The sequence below is a fragment of the Branchiostoma floridae genome, chromosome 9 (genome assembly GCF_000003815.2).
Source record: "Branchiostoma floridae strain S238N-H82 chromosome 9, Bfl_VNyyK, whole genome shotgun sequence".
Taxonomy (NCBI): domain Eukaryota; kingdom Metazoa; phylum Chordata; class Leptocardii; order Amphioxiformes; family Branchiostomatidae; genus Branchiostoma; species Branchiostoma floridae.
In genome coordinates, this window is record NC_049987.1 from 8505857 (window position 1) to 8529655 (window position 23799).

General features: G+C 41.4%; 1 protein-coding gene across 1 annotated transcript; it reads left to right on the forward strand.

Annotated features, from left to right (window-relative positions):
• Positions 1-1412: 1412 nt before the first annotated feature.
• LOC118423555 (hemicentin-2-like) lies at positions 1413-22087 on the forward strand. Its single transcript, XM_035831748.1, has 12 exons — positions 1413-1975; positions 13968-14279; positions 15141-15288; positions 15797-15912; positions 16405-16659; positions 16900-17217; positions 18035-18160; positions 18450-18486; positions 18690-18796; positions 19606-19730; positions 20294-20442; positions 20949-22087. The coding sequence occupies exons 1-12, from the start codon at positions 1537-1539 to the stop codon at positions 21034-21036; spliced, it is 2220 nt and encodes a 739-aa protein (XP_035687641.1). The 5' UTR covers positions 1413-1536; the 3' UTR covers positions 21037-22087.
• Positions 22088-23799: the final 1712 nt, after the last annotated feature.

A 23799-nucleotide genomic window follows, 5' to 3' on the forward strand; every position in this document is an offset into this window, starting at 1 on the left:
AATAATACAATCCTAACACGACGGGATTTGCTCGACAGACTCCCACTTGGCGTGAATATGGTAACTCAACGCGGCTAGTAATCGCCGCGGTACCGGAGAGGCCCCGTTCTTCAATAATAGAACCGACGCCTCGATATTCTGTCTGACATGCGAAGCAATTTCTGAGCGCAACATCAATCTCCTTATGCGGTATAGTAGAAAGATATTAACTAAACCGGCGATAAGCACCTGTGCACTTCATCCAGGGCATTCATTGTGGCGCGCTGGCTGCAGGACAATTCCAGGCCTGACTCACATTCAAAAGCATCATTATAGAGGCCGTTCTGCTCGGAATGTCTGCACTACACGACGTAACGGATTATAGCACAGGGGTCTAAATTACAGCACGTTTAGATCTAGGGCAATGTTTATGGACGCTTAAGCCATTCTTCTCCTTTAAAACGAAATGGTTATTCCGCAGGAGTGAATGGGGTCCTGTAGGGGTCTATATCTAGCGCCGTAAAACGGACGCCAAATCAAGTTTCAATAACCGCCGCAGATGAAGCCCAATAAACCATCAACGTAAATCAAGAGTATGCATCATCTATTATGATTTTAGTAACAGTAAGGCTGTAGCCTCAAACGCACTATACGACGCAAATGCCTTGTTTCATGCTCTAAGTCAAGATTTAGGCGGGTTTTGACATTCGTGTTCACTGACAGTCAATGTACTCGTTACGATACAAAGCTGAAAGTTCTGTAGGCAGGAAAATTTTATCTATATCAATGTTGACTTTTGCCTAGGTACCCTTTCTAGAGCTGCTGGTCATTTGCCAACAGTGAAAGAATTATTGATACAAAAACGCACGTAAGCAATTCCATCTCTGGCACAATGGCAAACTCGAAAAGGCTAGACCACTACAAGCTGTATATTCCAGGGCAGACACCAGTTGGTCGAATGTTTGCCCATCCTTTGGATCGATTTATCCTGTTATTGACCTCTCTCTGGTCAGGCTTCCCCAACAGTGGTAAATTATCCCCGTAAATATGCCATGAGGCGGTCTCAAAGGTGGAAAAACACGAAGAGTGGGCTGCGAACCCTTAAATTAAGCGTTACTTAGGAGAAGTGGTATTGACCTCATAATGATGACGATAACAGTGAAGCTCCGGAAGCGGACCTGACCTGCATCCCTGTGTTAATGAACATCCGAGGATGTTCTCCCTTTGGACGATCAGATATTTGGCAACAAAATCAAGAGCTCGTCAAAAATTGTATCATGATGCTTGATGTAAAGCGGGCTAGCAAGATCTGAAGGGATTTGCATACTACAACCCCCCAACTCCTTCTTAATCCATCATCTGCCTTCAGAAACCAATCAGTACCTCTCTTTTGCAGCAATACCCGCCATGCACCGCGATGATCAGGCGTGGTGGGCGTGCTAAAGATGCACCTCGGCGGCAATAAGCCATGATGCAATCTTCCTCTGCTGTTTATCTGGAGGTTCTTTACTCAAGAGACGAGATAGAGACGACGGTGGCTCTGCGTGGAACAGGTGTATGGCATTCGTCGTCCGCTACATTGTGACTAACGGTAGGAGACGAGGCAGTAGGATGGAATATTCAGGTCTGTGGTCGTGTTCTCTCCTTCTTCTGACTGTACTGTCCACCGTCAGCGCTGCCTTTTACCGCAAACGGCCCGAAGCCACTGCCGTACTGGTGAACCACACGGCAACGTTGTATTGTGCTTTTGACGGCTTGGGGCCTACGGACGAAGTGAACTGGTACTGGTACAACCCTGAAACGGACGACAAACTGTACCACATTTCTGCCAGAGGCCGAGTCGCCTCCGAGTTCTCCAGACATTCTATCGTGGGGAGTTCACGGCGGGGTGAGTACAACCTGAGGATACGGGATGTCCAGCCTGCCGATGAGGGGAACTACCGGTGTAGCGTCTTCACGGTACGGGACGCCGGCGATGCCAGGCTCACCGTTGTAGGTAAGTCGGATACTTCGAATCCTACGAATCTTAGAGAGAATCTAATACCATATGGACAACTCCATTCAAAATGAACCATGATAGTACGTGAAGTGCAGTTAACATCCTAGGTGTCCTGATAACGCCGATATAAAACGAATGCAACTACGTGAAAGCCTTGGTGTAAGTTTTAGACCATTTTTCACATCCGCAGGACACTACAAAGCACATTTAGTGGGTTCCCAGATGGCAGGTGGGATTTGCTTGGCCCTATCTGCATCGATCATCTAAAGGTCGCCTTAACGAATATTCACAGCTTCGCTCCACGCTTATAGAAATTACCCTTCATCATCTGTCGTAGACACTTTGTTAAGGCTGTGGTTAATAAGGAAACGAAACGCCGTAACACCATTTTATGGCGTGGCATTGTCCTCAACTCTCATAATTGTTATTTTGAAGTACTGTGCTGTACGTGTAATTACAGCCCGGGGAACTAACGTAGCCTAGCTTGAGATAAAAGCCTGGCTTTTAACTGCGCCCCACCTCTGCCATAGATCGGTTCCTTAGCATTGGGCTGAACGTGATGGGGAATAAAAGTGCAATCTGACTGCTAATGAGGCGGGGAGAGGGTTGTTATGATCACAGGTTGTTCGGGAAGGGTGATTATGTTTGCACGCAGTGTAACATCTGGGAAGGAGGAAATACAACCGTCCCTAGGGGCTCGAGAAAAATGACGTTATATTATGGGAGAAAGTTTTATTTTTCCACTAGAGCAACCCACCCTTCTGTTGTTACCGTAGGAAGGTTGAATTTGAGAACACAAATGGGTTTGCAACAGTTTTTATAACAGATTCCCCTTAGAATTCATTGTTGGCTAAACTTTCCCTTCAAATGGAAGTCGTTGCGGTACCAATCATTGTTACTGTGGCGATGTCATTTTTCAGGAAGCCATATCTGCACCATATGTCTACATTTTCACGATTGGTTTTCGACTTAACGTAAAATGCCACAAAAATACGCTGTACTCAGCGCTGTTAGTGCCTTTATGTTTCCAAATGGCCGGATCTGCGTCGTAAGCCAGTTTTGCTTGCATGCATTGTACATCAGCAGACGTCTGCTGAGCTTCATTAGGCACGCCATCTGTCAGTATTAATTTAGACCAGACGGCATCAATACAGGAAAAGTGCAGTCTCTGGGGAGGATGATGTCTGCGCATCAGATTTTTATGTTATAATTCTACTCACAGAAATATTATCTCTGTCTTAAGTCTATGAGACCCTGCAAGATCAGATTAATCCTTCCAATATATTCTCATAAACCAAGCAGGCAGGGTGATTTGTGAATGCTAAGAAAAATCGTAAACAATTCATACCCCATCCAGTACATACGTTATTGGTTGCAAAGACGGAGCAATATGATTTGCCACCAAAAAAAGGTCTGCTGGTAAAACGGATGTTGACCTTACGTTTCCAAATAAAACTACCGTCATCGATTCTTTGACTGGAAGTCGTGCGAAAAGGTCAAGTACGCCATTTCTTTGCAAAGCTATGGGATGGCATGGTGGGAAAGAAGTGATAAAATTTGATTGTACCATAAAACAAACACGGCATAACATTTAACATGGGTTTGATCGGTTCGGGATGGAAGGTAAGCCGACAATAATACAAACAGTAAGCAAGTTATGAGCTCTCCAAAAGACACACGGATAGGCTGTGATAAAAAAGACTCTATGATGACGAAAACATCTAGCGTTTGATACTGTAGCTCTGTTTTGCCGGGGAGGTTAAATAGGCTATTGGTAACCTCCTTGGTTTTGCCAGGTACTACCAATAGGAACAGCAGAGAGAGTCATACATGCACTATTCTAAGTTGTCAATATTGTGGCTTTTGTCCCAAACTTTGAGATCTTATATCAACATAAAAAGATGAATCTATCTATATATCGGCTGACATGTTGTCCCATGGAGTATCGTTGATTTAGGACCATATGGAAATATATTTCAACTCCTATGGCGGAAAATCATAAATCTTTGCACATCATGATGACAAAATTCTAGAAGCGTCAAGTCCCTTTGTGAAGTTTAAAGCCGTAATTTCGCCCCCTCCCAACGCCGAAGGCATTACCCCAACCCCGGCAGTCCCCTGTCATTAGTGTTCAGTAATTTTCCCCTACACAATTAACACAGCGGGGTGCCGGGTTGGAAGCCCAGAGAAATGATTATTTCTCCAGGATACACGCACGAATATAAACGACGTAGAGGTGAACCTGTTAATGAAACGTTCCGAACACAAGCGAGGTAATGAGCTCCTGGGTGGTTTTGCTGATGAGGAACCTCGCCGTAACAACGTCTCGGTGGGAGTGTTAGGGACAGGGAGATGCTTCTCTAGATAAGGCAGGTTAGGCAGCGTTCAACAGCAGTCCTTGCTAACAGAAATAGATTTCATCTTTCAATGTATGTCATTGGTTTGGAGAAGTAAAGTTGAAAGTTTTTAGGAGTGAAAATGTTGAGATTATTGTTGAGATTATTTTCTTATCAGGTTGGACACAGGCGTTGCGAACGTGACCTGATCGTATAAAGCTCGATAAGAAATATTCTTAGATTTTTACGTTGATAACATTAGCAATTTATTTCCTCTTCCCAAATTTCAGAAATTATAGCTCTTTTTGTTTGTTGATATGATCTTAACTGTTTCAAAAGAGCATAGATTAAACTCCTACTAAAAGTCTTCTTCAGGCTCAGATACCTTGGAGGAACACGTGATCTCACGGAAACGTTGCGAGTAGCGGTTGTCACAAAGATACGATGATTGGTGTGCTCTGACATAGATAGCTCCCTTTCTTTCCCCAACATAAAACATTGTTCAGTGCCTGGGTTATGTTGTTTTGTTGTTAATGAGAAAGTAATAAACATAACCAATATATCACTTTTCTGACCTGATAAACGATGGCTGTATTGTTAGCTGGAGGCTAGAAATGAATGAACAGTTGACATAGGCTGTATTTCTTAGATTCTTCAGGAATAAAAATCACAGCGTCTCTCTGTGGCGTCTATCTAGGCACATGCCTGGGGCGAACATGCCATAATACATGGCATCGCCTGCAGTTGTCTTTACACACTAATCCTTTCAGCAGGGCAGTCAACAGGACAGCGCCATATGCTGCTAGCTAAGCCAGCAGATTTTCTTGCATGATGTATCAGTTGCCTTTGGGTACGACTGAGTTTTAACTGATGGATGATGTACGAAACTTTTGCTCTATTTAAAAAGTTTACATCCGTTTTGAGTAATTGCATGTAACTTTTTGGAACATGCATTGGTAGACAATGAGTAAGAACAGCACGGCATTGCCAGCTGGGAGTATACATATTGCTGATTGCGCTTACAACAGGAAGCCCATTCCAATGTCACAACGTGGGCAAAACAACACTATCAACTGCGGTCGCTGAGGTTATACCCTGCAAGATAGGAACAACTTTCTTCCCACAGGAGGCTAACATTTCCCAGAGTCCAGTCACGTAGTGTCTGCACCGTTTGTCACATACGTCATTCCGAATGGGTGGTGATGAAACCGCCCCAACCTCACAGTCATCCCGAAGATGTGAGGCTGCAATCTTCCAACATTTGTACCTTGAAGTGCGATTTCCTGGCTGCGGCCCTGACGGGTTGACCTGTGTTACCTCTGCATGTAGTTAAAGCCGCAGCGACCTGCCGAGAATCTAAAAGCCAATCCTAAATGTATGTCCGCTTTGAACTGAGTCCAAGCAACTCTTTCGTGAAATAAGCTCGATACCATCTAAGGCGGGTGGCCTAAGAAAAATCAATCCGCCTTGAGAAGTGCGCCTGGAGATTACTTCTGGCCGTAATGTTCACGTAAGAGGCGTCTGCTGCATCGCCATTAACCGTACTAGCAGATCCCTGAACAGGTAGAGGTGTTTATCTACCCCACCGCATCCCCTCCCCCCCGCATCCCCTCCCCCATGCCGCGAGGCGGCGATCGGCTTGCAACCTGGCTGCGACCTTAATTGGATCTCGACTTCACAATTGAAATATCATGCAAAATGTAAAAGGTCAAAAAGGACGAAAAAAGCAATTAAACACACAAAGCTTCAAAACTTTACTTTTCATCCATGAAATTCATTGAGCGCTCTCTCAAATAGGTCGCTGGCAGCTAGCGCGGTCGTACCTTGGTCGCCACCTCAGTACCAGTGGAATGGGGGCGTTGCTATACTACGATTGTGAAAGTCTACATAGGTCTTTTATATAGGTCTCAGATGAATTTGTTCTTGTATTCGAGCGGGAAGAAAACATTTCATTTTGTTAGTGTTGCAACAAGTCAGTGCCCTGGATGAAATATAGTGTCATATTCGTAACAGAAATGGAAACAGAAAGCTTTAGAAAAGCAACCTTTCCAGTGGAAGACCCCCGACAGCCAGAGATTGTGCACATGTGCAGCAAAGGCCGCTCGCGGGTGGTTGTTACGACAAAGATATGATCCTATTTACTGTCTAGTGGAACAAGCATTCTATAAATAAGGCCACACAGACTTAATTTTATGGATGACCTTCGCGCGCTCATTGATTTTCGCCTGTTAAAAGAAATGTGGCCACGTATTACACAATAGCGTCCCTGGTCAATCAGAATTTCATGCTTGCCATAGGATCTGGTCTCCATGGTAAGGGACACATGGTCAGGGCATGTGGCGGCAGCACCCTTTATCCTTCTTTAAACAAGAATAGCAATATAAATATGATTGAACTGGCGACGATTGTCTCTTACAGTCTTAATGTAGGTGAACATAAGACAAACCAAGCCTGGGAAGAAGATTCTGTTTGTTTAGTCCTGTGGTTAAGCAGCATTTTTTAAGGCTAGATTTGTCTTTTGTTCGCCCGTGCGCATTAGTTTTGGGGTCTCCACAGGATGTCATCCGTAAAATGAAGTTGGTGTGGCCTAAACCATGCAGGCGGAGGGAAGTAAGAGAGATATTAGGTTTACGTCTTCCTTTTAGAATGGATGGAGGGGGGTCAGGACGGTCACTTTGGTGGAAATGTCATTTCTTCAACGGGAGGTCAAGAAACGCATTTGGAATAATTTGCAGAAAAGAACGTGCATAACGTTGGTCTTCAGAGTCGTAAACGTGATGTCCTCTTGATATCATATCTTTGGTACCATATAAAAGCCATAGAATACTACCTCAAAACCATTTTGTTACATCTTTGAGGTAAAACGTTGAAGCTTAAAGCGGTCGATGACTCGTCTGGTGAATTTAATTTCCTGCATCCTTTTTTCAAACCAACGGCTCACCTGATTTTTCATTACACATAGCAATTAAAATTAAACTTAAACTAAGATAGACGTCATGTAGATAAAGTTACACGATGTCGTCATACCTATCCCCGGAGACATCAGATACACGCAGACGTTCCGGCTCCAAAGATAAGACGAAAATTGTCAACACCATGTTGCAGCCTTTGTAGCGACATGGAGTCTGCAAAGGTGCAAAAAAATAGAAACTCAGAACCAGATGTCAAGAGGGCATCGGTATCGACAGTAGAACATATCACTCTCTTAACTTTAACATATCAGACTATGTAGAAAGTTTTCTTATTTTGTTCTGAATGTCTTTGTCGGTGACTTTGAAAGAAGTGAGAAAAGTTGTACTGCGGCAAAAATCGATTCGTGTACGTATCAAGAGACCACATGCGCTAGATAAACACGCCACCCAATATTGCTTCCTGTGGGACATGTTGTTCGCACGGATGATAGATTAGGTCCGCTCGCGAAGTTGGCGCTCTCAAAAGTATGTCTGGGCACGGAATGCTTAACTACCTCTCTGTCAGTACAAAGAACCGGCCGAGAGTTACAAAGGCACAACTGCTGTGTAATCTGTCATTCCCTAACTTCTTCCAAAGGAAGGCAAGGAACTGAGATATTATTAGGTTGCAGAGCGTTGCGTTAGTAGACATGTATTTCTTCCGAGCCTTACTCATATTCTACTTGTCCAGCCAACTGTAATGGATGTGGACTGCACTCAACGGAGTTTGACTTTCAAAAGAGGACACAGCGATAAATCTTATGAACGACATCATTCACCAGTTATTTTCTATATTTCTGCTAAGTTGATTGGCATGAGTGGCGAGGGCCAGGGGCCTGCAATGTTATAGTTCTCTTGAAAAAAAAAAAGATTTTAATACCTAGACAGCCCTTTGAACGGACCAATTAGAATGTTGGCATTGTAGAAAAATATAAAATATACTTCCCCGGCACATTTCTATTTACACATTATATTCACGGTGTGTAACTGTTGAATGATCACAGCTTAAAGCGACGTGGCGTCTCGCGTGCCGTGACCAAAGCGTTGGCTTCGCAGAATGCCATATGTAATCCTTTAGTTTGGTTGGAATACCCATATTCATTTTCAGAACTAATACGTTGTGCTGTAAATCATACCCACCGACTCAGACTTGTGGGGCATTTCCATGGGATGAAGTATATGTTGCAAGATGCGCAGTCATTTCATATCAGACAGAGACAATGGAGACGAAGGCAGTGTTGATAAACCTAATACCCCTTTCCACTAGGACGACGCTCTCGTCGCTCTCTCCGAGGCTCTCTCTCTCATTGAGAGATCACTCAACGAATTGTATAGAAAAATGAATCTTTTACGCTTTTCCACCGGTACCCAGTATGAAATCTAAGGTTACAAATACAACCAGGTCGCAGTTAGAGCATTGCGCGATCGCCTTCTGGTTGACAGGGGCGTAGTCCGCTTAGTCGTGAAACTACGTGAAGAAAATTTTAGATAAACTAGGGGTACACTCAGATCTCCGGGTAATTTTTTTTAGATAAACACACTTGATAAACACCATTTCCTGGTGTTATATTGCCCTTTAAAAATTTTTCTTTTTTTTATATTGAACGAAATATTAAGTATCCCTCCGGTAGTTTTTTTTTTAGTTTTTACAGTGTGTATAAGATAATTCGGCAATATATCGGTTATTTTCACAATCCACATTTGTGAAAACTTTTCAAAACAACAGTGAATAGGAATCTATCGTCACAATCCAATTAGCGTAACCCAAAACATATTTGTGACTCACAGTGAGCCTTGTTTTGTGATGAACTGAAGTACATGAGAAAATATGTCAAACACTACATGATTGCATCGGCCATCTTGGATTTAAGAAGAAAAAAAACTGTCTCCATAAAGTCCTCGCGATTTCGTTCTCCTTGGTTTATTCATTCTCCTTGAAAAATGTTTCTTATCAATTTCCGTCAAAGGCATGCCAAGATGACATGGATTGATCGCGATCCAAGACAGAAGAACAGGGCACTCATTGGGCATCACTGAGCCATCTTTCACACAACCCTGGCTTCTGTCATAGGGTTGGCGCCAAGTGCCAAGAAATTTCATAGTCTTTTCAATCAAATCGAAGATGTACAAATTGCCTGTCTGCGCCCCGGACAGGATCATTATATTATTCTTGGAAGGTTTCAGCCAGGATGTGTACGTGCGATACTTTGAAATTAAGACGTCGTTGACATAACATAACTATATATCCAAGGATAAGTAATTGTAATGGCAATGGGGCTTGCATGCGAACTCGTTGGTAGAGCCAGAATATATTGTGCATCTTCCAATTCGTTAAGTCCAGGCATGGAGTCGCTAAGGATATTCATAATACATATGGCCAAGGTGGACTTGATACTGACGGTTGCAATGAGCACAATCACAATGTGGAAATGACTTGTAAATGAATGTAGTTCATTACCGGTACAGGGGCGACATTTTCAAATCTGCCCTTTTCACGTACATCTAAAAGTGCACAACGGTATGTAGGACGGGTCAGTGTTTTTGCGTGCGACCCAATATCGCGAATTGACTCAAGGACTTTGTCAAATCAGACTAATGGTGGTGCACTTTGGACCAGGAGGGAACAATCAATCCTGTTCCACAGGTCTGCAGGATAATAGGCTTCCTGCTCGGTGTGACCTGATGAAACGCTCCTGGATTAGGAATGGGTCCTTTCTCATTTCACTGGTGATATATTAGAATAGTCCTTCAATTCCTAAAGGGAGGTGGGGTGGAGATGAGCTTTGAAAAGTGGTGTTGTGTTCCCTGGAGCGCCCAGTGCATGTCATTGCCTGATTATTGAACACTGCCTACGGCCCCGGCATTGCGCCTCTCGCTGGGACCGCGCCATGTTGGGGGCGATCAATGGGACCACAGGAAGGGTTTCATGGGAATAATGTGAAAATTAGTGTACTGTAAACATATAAAAGACCAAAGAATATTTTTTCAGCAATAACTTGTCAGTGAAATGAACTAATGTGCCTTCCGAACTTGTGATCAATATGCTTAGTGTTTCTTGACTCATGAAACACTGCACTGAGTATTTTTCAGGAATAAACCAATTGCCTTTCACATATGTGATCAATATGCTTAGCATGGGTATCCAGATTTGCATCTACTAGTAAGTCACAAGATGGCTGTGGTAACAATACTCGTTACTAAATATGAGGAATGAATCGTGGTAATTGTTAAACGGATTTGAGACAGCTGCTTTGACCTTGAAATTTGGCCAACAAATAGCAACATTTGATGGCAAAGTATGTTATATTATAAAATAGAAGTACATATCTACTAACATTGATGGTTATTTTTTGGAAAGGAATCTTGCTCAGGCATACCTCCAGACTACCTTAAACCATCATGTAACAGAGTTCCTCAAGTTGCCAGCGTGGTTTGAGTGACAGCGTTTACTGAGAGTCATAATGAATTATTGAAATTATACAAAAGTGCCAAAATATATTACACTGAAACCCCCACTTAACCACTAAGTCGTGTAGGCTTTAGAATATTCAGCATTTACCCCCTGAACTGATCGCCTGGACATTGAAGAGTGATATATACTGGCGACTAATGGAGGCTGTCCACAGTAATACAGAATAACGACTTGCCATTGGGCTCCTAGCAACGAGTTAGAATCATCAAAGTCGGCCTGTGGAGATGTGTAAATCAACTTGGTCAAGTCGCATGTGATGAGGTATAATTGGTTTTGGGCGCCGCATCTATCTTGTGGTGTTAACGGTGGTGTGCTGGACTTTGAGCCCACTCGTTAGATTAAATGGCCCCGAAAGACTGGAAACGTGACCCTGGTCAAATTGCTTGCCGTGAGCCTGAGAGTTTGTTACGCGCTTAACAATGGATGGCTGAACTGTAAACCAGCTAGGTCTCTACAACAATAACCAACCATTAACTAAAGTACTTAAGCAGACAATGAGTAAACATTTAATGAGTTGATGCCATATTTACAACTGACAACTACACAGTAGTAAAATTGACATCTCACAACAAAGACAATGATCACAAATTTCAGATGACACAAGATGATTTGATACTGCCTTCCAGTTAAATGTCTGACTGCCGCAAGCTTAACAATGGATGGTTGAACTGTAAAAACCAAAGTCTTTACAGCCCAGGACTTAATACTTAAGCAGATAATGAATATACATTTAATGAGTTGATGTCATGTTTACAACTAACGGCTTTGCGGTAATTTATGTCTAGTACTTCTTGTTAAATTAATGTGATAGCACATTTCTATTACATTTTTTTCACTAGTAAAACAGACTTTTATTAAGATAACAATTCAAACACAAGTTATCACAACTTTTCCAACTATCACGTTTTCTGTCCTAAAATTCTATGCAGAACTAAACTAGAGTTCCACGACCCCATACCTTCGCCAAATGATCCTAACCTTTCTTTACAACTGCTGTATTAATTGTGTTTGTCATTAATTATGCAAATAAGATTCTCATCTGCATAAATTATACTAGTTGATCACCTCCTCCACCAGACAACAGACGTGCACAATCTATGTTAAGAAAGAAGGCTTTTATCGCATTTTCTGCTAATTTATGCAAATGAGGATCTCAGTTGCTTAAATAATGTTCAACGATGTTCAACTGTACATAACTTCCAAATGCTACAAGTAAGAATTTCCTGTCATTTACCACAATGAAATTATAGAATTTTTTCATTAGTTATGCAAATTAGGTCTTTATTTTGCATAATATACGAGGGGTGATCAATAAGTTCTCGGCCTCAACAAGAAATAATAAGCACAACTCAAATTTTGAGGCACAACATCATAGTATAAAGCCTTTTATCCATATCCTCCAAATTTCAAATCATTGGAGTCATTACTTTACAGGCATTCGTTTCTTGCAAATCTGAAGGTAAATGGCGACAAAAAAGTGGTGTGAATTGTGATCAGGCATGTGTGGGTCGAGTTCCCCATGCCGTAAATTAACAAAAGACAGTGTCAAAATGTTTGATAATGATTCTCTTCCTATTTCAAGCAAAAAGAATTGGGTTTCTGACTTCCAGCAGCGCAATTTGACCCGCAGACCTTGGGTCAGGTCAATTGTCCACGTATTTTCCTTCTCCCTTAGGCCACACCAATTTAATTTCTTGGTTCACGGATTCGCTCGCTCCTATTTTTTGGAAAACAAAATAAAAATAAAAATTACCACTCAGCAAATTTTCACCATTAATGAAACCATTCACCAGCTTTCTGGTGTAGCAAATTGGCCTTTATATTATAAGCTCCTTAAAGTGTGGGTACAGGTGCTGTTACTGTACAATAATACTGTTTTTGTACTTTTTTCAAGCTGAAAACTTTTTTTCTTTTTGTTTTGGTTAGCCGTTACCTTTACCCCAACCATTTTACAATTTTTATTTTTATTTTTATTTCGCCCTCTCGCTCCATATTTTTATGAAAAAATCCGTGAACCAAGAAATTAAATTGGTGTGGCCTTACCTAACATTACTGGGTGTCGCCTGCAAAGTAATGATCACAGTAATTTGAATTTTGGTACATATTTTTATACTTGACATCTATGCTTCAAAATCTGAGCTGTGCTTATCATTTCTAAGTAAAACCGAGGACTTATTGATATTCCCACGTACATGTATAAAGTCTTATATAAAAGTGTACCAAAATTCAAATTATTGTGATTATTACGTTGCAGGCGACACCCAGTAACGTTAGGTAAGGGATAACGAAAAACAAGTGGACAATTGAGATGCGACCTGAAGTTTACGGGTCAAATTGTCTGACCACACTTCACCATTCTTTTTCTCGCCACTTACCTTCTAATTTAAAAAAAAAAAAACGAATGCCGGGAAAGTAATGACTCCAATGATTTGTAATTTGGAGGATATTGATAAAAGACTTCATACTATAAAGTTGTGGCTCAAAATCTGAGTTGTGCTTGTTATTTCTGTGTGAGGCCGAGAACTTATTGATCACCCCTCGTACGTTCTCGTCCTTCTCAGTTACAAATGTCACATGTTGCAATGGTCCCATAATGGAACTGAGCGCACTTACCAAATTTCCTAATTAATTATGCAAATAAGATACAAATTTGCATAATTGATATGTCATTATATGAAGCATCACTTAAGCTATCTACATACCAAAACCATAACAATCCGTTAACCCTTTCTTGAGTTATTCCCTTTTAAAGTCTGACACTAAACCTGTCCTGCAGTTTCAAAACAAGCCGTTAGGCGGCCTAAACTGACACCACTTACTCTCGGCATCAAGAACTGATTACCACTCAAAATCATAGCCGCAGCATTTTCAGAACTTGAGATATCAAATCAGGAATTTCCGCTGCAGTACCGTAACAGGCTGCTAGGGACCCAAAATCTAATCGTTTCCGGGTCTCATCAAGACCTACCCACCTACTATATATCAATACAATCCATTCAGGCGTTCTTGAATAATGCTGGTCTTCTACATACATACATACATACATACATACATACATACATACATACATACATACATACATACATACAAACAAACGTTACCCAAAATATAACCTTCTCGGCGAATGTAATAAATGTGATAGGTAATGAAGTCTGACTGTACAGTTGATATCGCACAGCACAAAACGATTTGATGCTGCTTACATTAACATGACTATTATATTTTTCCAGTTCCCCCAGTGAATCCACCAGTAATAGCGGGGAATCTGAACCCTCGCACCGTTGGTGAGGCGCTAAAACTCACGTGCCGCTCGGAGGGAGGGAAGCCGTTACCGCATCTCATGTGGTACAACGGGACGACTGCACTGGAACCCATAGGGATGTTCTACCAGGAGGTGTCGGTCGGTAGCGTGGTGGAGAGGAAACTTCACATCCCGTTCCTGACGAGGTGGGACAACTCAGCCAACATCAGCTGCATAGCAGACCAGGGGTTCCCTAACGTGGCACCGCTGAAGATTGCTACTGTGCGGATAAAAGTGCACTGTAAGTAATGTACATCTCAACTAGACACATGAAAGATGCTTTGTGCCTCGAGAGGAAAACTTTCTTGTGTTTTGATGCTTTAATGTAGTTAAGTCGTCTTGACAGTATAGTAGGCAAATACCTCCAAAATGAGGAATCACATGCTGTCAGAACCAAGATGATCGATGTATTGTCACACGGCGTAAGATTTAAGAGGAGAATGTTTTGGTAGATAGCCTTGACATATGGAAGTCAGGTTTGCTATGGGTTCTCTGGGGCGAAAGGGATGTGCTAGAACTATGCATGAAGTGCACCAAGGGAAATAAATGGAATTTGATACTATCTACATTTGTACGGCTGGCTAAGGGGATTTATGCTGACTGCACGGTGTATGAAGGGGCTTGCAAAAAGCTATATTTTCACTAAAAGACTCATTTATCATTCCCTCACGTTACGTACCCCATTTTAGCCCGCAGTCGTCCAAGGAAACATTTGGAAGGAACAAAGGATGTGCGAGATTTAACAAGGGATCTGTTGAAGGCCAAATCAATAGCGTGTCTCGAAACAATACGCGTGGTGGAAATCCGGGACATATTTCAGTAATGAAATCAAGAAGGGTATACGATGTTATCTTGAAAAGAATTTAGAAAAGTTGCTATCACTTGATGGTAATGGACGTGTTTACGTCTCAGACGCTCTAGTACTTTTCATGAATCGTAAAACAAATGGTAGGTTTTGTTCCATAGGCATCACTGACAGTAATGGATACTTTCAGTTGACAAGTAAATACCAGATATTGAGTTGGGTAGGCTCGGTCTTACTGCTAGCTGCTCTCTGAGGGAAACGTGATATTGCTTGAGACTATCTCCTGTCTACGTCTAGATCCACCAACGGTCATTACCCCCAGGCAGACGGTTCAGGCTCTAGAGGGAGGGTACGCAAATCTGACTTGCATTGTGCGAGGCAACCCAACATCGGTTTTCAGCTGGAGAAGAGTTGGAGACAGCCTTCCACAAAACGCAGGGATGAGGTATTGATAAGCGTGTTTCATGCTGGTATATAGGCAGGCGTAGACTTGAATGTTGGTTATTTGTAGAATTGTAAGGAAAGGTTATCGAAAAGATTGTGTAAAACGTTTTCCATCTACTGCAATCAATAGTGGAGCCGATCATTCTTTGAAATAATATAACGTTGCAGATGTTGATATGCTCGAGTACTCTAGATCTGATATTGAAGACTTACGTCTTTGTTGTTTATCGCACTTATAACGTCATTACTTTTGGTTTTGTAGCTCAGAGGTTCACGTTCGTTTGTCCCTCGAAGCAATAAAAAAATTAACTCAATTGATGCATAAATGTTATTTGATGTAATTTGATGTTGTTAACATTTACATCTACGTACTACATAGCGAAATCTAAGGAGTACCGACTGCTTTGGATCATTGATTGTTCTTGTAGGCAATGACCGTTATTCTCAGGAGAAGCTTTTTTCTCAAGAAAGCAATCTCAAGTTCGCCGAACTCCTTATCTCTATTCCAGCAACTCATCTCTGCTGATACCGAGAGTGTCCCGGTCCGACAGCGGCGCTTACCTGTGCGAAGCCGATAATGGGATCCAGCCCGTGGGGACCGGGGAGATCACCCTGGAGGTTATATGTAAGAAAGAGAACAGCATTGCTATCCATTAACATCCATGTAATGTACAGATTGAGATGCGTCACACAAGGCTTAACATTGAAAGTGAATACTAATTGGGATTAATGTGTGGTATCATGTATCACGGTGATGAAATGCACTGCTGCGTAGATGATACTGGATAAGGTTTTTGTACTTTCTTATTCGTCTCCCTGGGCCAAAGAAGCCTTATAACAAGGAGTCTATATAGACTCGGCGGCGGATGAATAAATAAAGATTCAAACAAACTCCTATATCACCTCCTTGCTTATAACAACGGAAAGACTTCGCAAGAGGCCATAAATCCCATTTCCGTCTGTGGTTTCATCTCCCTCATAAACCATTTGCATGATGCATCATCGATCAATGAGCATCTGATGCTCTTTGTGAGCAAACCGTTACAACTTGTATGTAGGCAATGAAATACTACAAGCAAGAATCCTTATCTTTTTGTTACGTCAATTGCTTCCTTAGATCCTCCCAAGATCAAGTCAACATTTGACCAAAAGATCAGTGTACTGTACGGACAAGAGGTCTTCAGGGTGGAATGCCAGTCGGAAGGAAATCCCAGACCGAGGATCTCATGGCGGCGGAAGGATACAAAACAGCCGTTCGACAACCCCTTGACTCTTTCACCTTTGAACTATCAGACTGAAGGTTACTATGTCTGTGTTGCCAGGAGTGACGACTTTTCTGAGGACACAAAAGAAACATACGTCGACGTAATAGGTACATCTTAGTGCTGTGGTACATGTGTTGTCTTTGAACGGTTTTGATTTTGGTATCTTCATGTCAAGTATACGGCGTGTTTTGGTGAGATAGTGTCGACAAAAGATGTAAGAACCATCTTTTTTAACCTCCTTGTAAGAACCATCATTACTGCAAAAATGTTATTCTACTACTCATACCTTTGAATTTTCTATAGACTTTGTGTTATGAGGCCTTGTCTTCTATTTCGTCTAATGGTAGGTCGACCAGAAATCGTGAGCCAGTCTACGTCAGTGTCAGCCGTAGGAGGCGACACTGTGGAACTTACGTGTACCATAGCCTCTGACCCGGAACCGGATGGTGTCATCTGGGAGCTCGCAGGGCGTGATGGGAGGAAGCGACAGTTGAGAGGTGGGGCCACTGGAGACATCTCTATAAAGGAGGTTGTTGCAGGGGAACAGACACAAAGTGTATTGGTCATCACCTCGGCAGAGACTGTTCACACTGGCAACTACGCTTGCATTGCCTCCAACATGTTCGGTCAGGACAGGCAGGACTTCAGGGTCTACGTCACTGAAGGTAACGAATGTTGAGGTACCATTGAGCTCTTGTCGATGGTCACTATACGCATGGTGAGCTTAAACGCTGATTACCGAGTGCAACGCTTGCAACGGCTTTCATTTTAGTGTCGATTATCAACTATAAAAGATTACGTAAGACCGGGTACATAGTAAAGCCAGGGGGCGCGTCGAAAAGCTTTATTCGACTTTAATAATAGTTCCCATACATTTTAAAGGGGCTTTGCTCTTCTGAAAGAGGTAGCCAAAGCTGGGCACCTGAAAGTGTCAATTTGTGTCGTTCACTGAGTTTACTATGTTGCTTTCATAACTCATGCAGTCACAATGATCAATCCATCTGTAAACGCAGCAACAAACGTCTATATTGTGGTTCTCAATGCATGACAAAATCCTTCCGTTTGAAACTACAGAGGCATTCCCACACATTGAAACAAATGCCGCTTCAACAAAGCAGAAAATAGGATCATCACTCCGGCAGAGCAGAAAATGGCGATGCGCCTCACCATCTGCCTATGTGTAACCAATCGCGGAAAACATAATGAAAAGATTTGAGAAAAATGCACACAGGGAAATGCTTTACGTCAATGAATGAAGATTGAAAAGATACTGACAAATTGTTGCCATAGGCTGTTAAAATTGGTATCGATTTTCTAATAGACCACCGTGGTCTGCCTCTTTGAAAGAGCCGTCCCAAATAACTTCAAAGTTTGCTCCAACTGACTGCAAATATAATTGTGATGCTATTTATAACGACAGACCTGAACGACGATCTCGTTGACAAATTTTATTGTCTAATTCTCCCCTTTATTGCTCCACAGACAGCTCTGATGTGGTGATGATTGCGGCTGTCACCATGGGGGTTGTACTGGGAATATTGTTTGCCATAGTGCTGACACTGTGCCTTAGAGCGAGAACAATTTGGGCGTCTCGTCTTTCAAAATCGGGTAAGAACCGTTGATAGCGAAAATTGTTCTCTAATGTCTATGCAAATCATTATTGGTGCGTACTTCGGGTCCATTTGTGGCATATTGGAGGGTTTCTCTGACTATATCTAACAAAACACAATGCAAGAAAAATGTATCAAACAAGCAGGCAAGTATAACCTTTTGAGGGATATTCGATAAACGAATACTAGAATAGAATCGGTGTTGTTTTATATATTACGGCGGACCAGAATATCTAGGAACATTTGATACAAGACGGTATCTTCTTCTCCATAATGTGCCGCTGCAGAGGAGGAGCTCGCAGTGAAGCCGTCTTTGCACACAAGGTAACACGTTTCATAGTCATGTTCTTCTAAATAGAAGGCTGTACTTTAATTTATGATGGGTTGGTATGAAATTATCTTTTTGTACGACATTAAGAGTTCAAATTGCTACCGCATAGGGCAATTCCTACTCATTGTGTGACAAATATGCAAATACACTTTTTCCTATCTCAAGTACAATGGTAATATCCCCCTCTCTGTTCTAGCTCCAAGTTTCCCAATGGGTTAGCGACAATCGAACTACAAAGAGCCAATGGGATTGCAACACACCGGCCAACCGTTAGCCAAAATACGGTTGTAATACCCAGTCCATGTAAGTTGTAATACCCAGTCCATGTAAGTTGTAATACCCAGTCCATGTAAGTTGTAATACCCAGTCCATGTAAGTTGTAATATCCAGTCCATGTAAGTTGTAATACCCAGTCCATACAAGTTGTAATACCCAGCCCATGCAAGTTGTAATACCCAGTCCATGTAAGTTGTAATATCCAGTCCATGTAAGTTGTAATACCCAGTCCATGTAAGTTGTAATACCCAGTCCATGTAAGTTGTAATACCCAGTCCATGTAAGTTGTAATACCCAGTCCATGTAAGTTGTAATACCCAGTCCATGTAAGTTGTAATACCCAGTCCATGTAAGTTGTAATACCCAGCCCATGTAAGTTGTAATACCCAGTCCATGTAAGTTGTAATATTCTGACTATGTTTGCTGTAATACCGCGCCCATGATAGCTATGATACACAGTCACCTAAGGTGCAATTCCCAGTCCATATGTCTATTGTATTAACCATGTCACGTAAGTTTTCATACAGAGTACTTGTAAATTGTAACGCCTACTTACTCAATGACGAATAATAACACGCCAGTGTAACAAGAGGAAATTTAATAAACCGATTTAAGACCCATAGATGGGATGATATATTTCCCATTAACTTCGCTACTTCGATGCGCAGTGATGTGGTCGCTCCCGCTAAACTTTCATGAGGAGGAGCATAGTCATTGATGTTTTGTAATTGGAGATTACATATGGGGATCTAAAATGTGACCCTAATACCCTTTTCCCATTTTGCTGAACACGATAACGTAAAACTGTTCTTTACCATCTTGATTAATTTTCTCAGTCACAGAGGTACGAGCAGAGCACGGAAGAAGAACTATGGCTAAAGCAAACAAAGATGCAGATGATGGATTCCAGAGAAAGTGTCCTTATTACATTGGGGAACTGAAAAGCAAACAAGACAAAGCGGTAATATTATTGTATAATTAGCTCCTACACAGCAAAAATGTGGATATTTAGATAAGACATTTCAGATCGATACACGAGTACCTGTATAAACAAACAAGGCCATAACTCGATGACTTATCATCCATACTATCTCACCCATCGCAGCCTGGTCGTTAATAATGTTAATCATTAAACACTTAAAAAAACAACACTCAAACGAATTACTATGCCGGCCCATATCTACTTTTATCAGAGGCAGCCGAGTATCAAACGAGGTAGAGAATGCCTTCAGAGAGCCTATTGTTAAGATTTTATCGACATTCGTCCCGGGAAAGGTCGTTCGATCGATAACAGTTCGCTGTGATCTGAAAGCATGTTGGTATGAACTTGGCTCCTGTGTTGTGAAATTCTCTTCACATTTTGGCTTCTACTGCTTCCTGTGCTTCATAACTGATATTACAACATATATAACACAATGTGTATGGAGGCTGTACTACCGTATGTACTACTATCACACAATCACCACCATACTACGGTACCATATTCATGGACATTTTACAGTTTTTGTGTTTGACCTCATGCAGAGATATCTGCCTCCGCTGAAGAGGAAAAAAGAGATTGATGAGCCAAAAGATGTTGATGATGGTGACACTAAACCCTCAGCTAACCAGCATGCACAACTGGATCAAAAGGATGACGGGAATTCAATATCACATCTACATGACACGGCAAGGTTAGAAAACCTCTACATTGTCGTATATGGGAGTGAATGACTTTGGTCGATAAACGCGCAATCCTTGTTGTAAAAGGAATGGCGTCTGATGTAGGAATGTATTTACGTGGGACTTGAACTTTCTCTCAGCATCACCTGATATAATCGGGGATCATTGGTACGAAATACGTCTGGAATACCAGTTGGTTTGATTGGTAGTGTCATCCAATACCTGATTACCTGTGTACTGTTTATCTAGAATGTAATGTTTATGGCTACTCACAGTCATATTATTGTTTGGTTTGATGATCATGTTGGCATGTACGTGAAATATGGTCGATAAACGAGAAATCCTTGTTGTAAAATTAAAGGAATGACGTCTGATGTAGGAATGTAATCACGTGGGAGTTGTTAGGACGTATATTCATAAGTTGTGATATTGAGATAGTGCAATGTCTTGGATATGTCAGATACGGCCATTTTTTGTAATTTAATCTTGAAAAAAATAACATCTTCCTCTTTTGCAGTTCTGACGGGAGTGACTCCTGTTTAGATGATGCAGCCACGAAATGCCATGTAACGACGCGGTGTCAGAAGCGGATAGTTGTCAGCTAAAACTTAAGAGACAGCGATAGAAAAATCGAGTTAAGACAATGGATACGGAAAAGATATCCTTTCCTACATCTTTCTATTTTCATACACTCTCTGCTTTGCTGAATGGTGGCTTAAAAAGCCCTAAAATCCACTGAAAGAACTCCCGGACTCACAGGCTCACAAGACTAAAAGATGCTGAAGATGACTGTTTGTGTTGTACACTCTAAACCAGAATACTAAACCTAATGCATCCCCTACAACCAGAACGTATGCATCTAAATGCAGCATTGACCATTATTCGTTAGGGAATTGCCATGGAAGTATTGCCATAGGTCTCATTGCGTAACGTAATTGATATTGTGTATTGTACTCAACCTTTGCTTTAATTAACTTTGTATTCTGGAACTGAAACATCTTTACACTTTAAGTAATTTATATATGTAGAAATGGCCACGTCGTTTTCAACCTGTAGATGGTTTACATTTTTCTGGGTGCTTTTAAGTATTTGTTTTTCGTCATGTCATCTTATTTTATTTTCGACGCTTTGTAGACAACTCGTACGTGTTTCTCTGATGTTTAATCATGACAGTGAATGAATATATAAAATGGTTAGGTTTTGTCTTTTACCTGTGCTTTAATCAGATGGTACCATGGCAATAATGACTTTTTAGGTTATCAAAGATTAATTGATAACAGACGAAAACTCTGTACAACAAGTGGACCCCTGTGACTTTTTGAGTTGTTGAAGAATAAATGTCATATTTACCACCTGCTGGGTATCAGTTACATCCATAATCACAGCAGCGTGAAGAAAAATCTTAAAGCGTTTCACAGCGGTAAGATCGTAAAGTCGGCGTTTTGATAGAGTGCTAAAAGCGAAACCAGTAGTAACTCGGCAAATAAACTGTTTTGTAACCCTTTATCAATTGTTAAATATTAATGATGCATATCAGCCAGAAATACAATGGCTTATGTTGACTATCCTGTCATTGATGTATTGTGTACTATAAAGAAAAATACACACACATGCTGTATCATAAAAGAGGTAACAAAGATTGGATTTACTCAGCTGCAACGTCGTTAATCGTATTCATAAATGTATCAGTCACTTCTTTCATCATTTAAGTGGTAGTTTGATTTTCAGGTTCTTTGTTTGTCATGACAATGCAATGATTTAAACTTAAATGATGGAACGACTTACGTCCATTTCCCAGCTGGTAGACGTTACCTTCAGAGCTCTAGGGAGAAGAGATCTTACGAGTCTGTGGAAGTTCGATACTTTTAACCGAAGGCAATCAAACTGACATGCACGGTGAGGGAAAACAAAGATGACTAATCTTAGTCGAGACAAAAACTAATCTCTCCAGTTTAATAGAGGCGCCAAAGATTCATTTACTAAGGTTAGCAGTAACTAGGACAATACCAGAAGCTGTTAGTGTCTGATGGATCGTGGTGTCATGGGCCGCAGGGTATATGCCTGTCCCACGGACTTCAATTATCAAATGCTTACTGGATAAATGCCATTTGTCCTACTTTTCCAACAATTCGTATATGAAGAAAAAGGTGACATCGTAACCCGGCACTTGAAGGCCTTTACACTCTTGAAGAAAATGCAGTTCTTGTATTTCGAGTTGATTTGATGTGCAAATGTGCTTTCTGGCCGACGATGCACTCTTCAATCGTAGAAATCATCTTTAAGTTACTACTTTAACATTTTGGAAAGATGTAAGTTGCAAAGTCAAACGTTGTCATTGCGTAATAATCAGTAGTTACTTGGGGCTAGATTATAAGCTGACACAGCACTGTACTCTTACAAGCACCATTAAGTTTTCCATGGACCTGGCGTCTTTTGTGCTACATAGAGTGCATGCACTACTAAGCAATGGTAAAAGGAAAACGGCTCAACAATGGTAAAGCAAATTGTATACCGACACAGCTTCAGCGATTGGGCGATTCATTCTTTCAGCACTGTCCACATTTCACCTCCGAAGTCATCATTTACATCTGTCGTCACGAAGATAATTTGTCTTAAATATTACTCCCGGTCATAGATCTATATTTGCAGATGAAAACTTCTTTCCGCACAAGTTCAACGTAATATAAGTATCACACGGGGCAATGCCCTGCACAAAAAGTTGTACTGCTCTCAAGATGTGTCTGCAAGATTTCCCTGGTGTGTAATCCTGCCTCCCATAACTCCGGATTAACTACCACACACACGCTGGATCGACGTGGTAACCCGTATCCAGTTAAGATCAAGGCCTTAAGATGTCAGAAATCTATTGATCGCACCGCCACGGGCTGGAGAATTTAGATCTAAGATACAGAGTTATGACAGTACACACCTCTACGGCCGACCTCCTACCAGGTCCGGGTCAGATGGTTCTATCGTATTCACTTTATATGCTGTTGATGTAACACATGCACCGTTATTCACACAAAACATCACCGATTAAATCAAACAACAGCATTAACTTTTTGACTTTTTATTTGATGGTGTTTTCATATAAGAGCAACAGTGATGTGGTTGGCTGGATGTATTTTATCGAGCTTGATTTTAACGTTAATTAAGTGTTGAATCGTCAAAGACAAAGGGATTCGTTAGGGACTTTTGAGACTTTTTGCCCTGGGGCACGCCACTAATCTTCCTGGACTTCATGACAAAACAAAGACGTACAAAATATTTACATACATGTCAATTAAAAATGGTAGTGCCATTAATATATACACAATACAATATCAATGAAACGGCTCAGCTAATACATATCATATTATACATATTAT

Excerpts from the sequence above, each read along its gene's own strand:
- LOC118423555 (XM_035831748.1), top strand. The coding sequence starts at position 1,537 with ATGGCATTCGTCGTCCGCTACATTGTGACTAACGGTAGGAGACGAGGC. Across the intron at positions 18,797-19,605 it reads GGTTGTAATACCCAGTCCAT|TCACAGAGGTACGAGCAGAG; the intron begins GTAAGTTGTAAT and ends TAATTTTCTCAG. Across the intron at positions 20,443-20,948 it reads CATCTACATGACACGGCAAG|TTCTGACGGGAGTGACTCCT; the intron begins GTTAGAAAACCT and ends CCTCTTTTGCAG.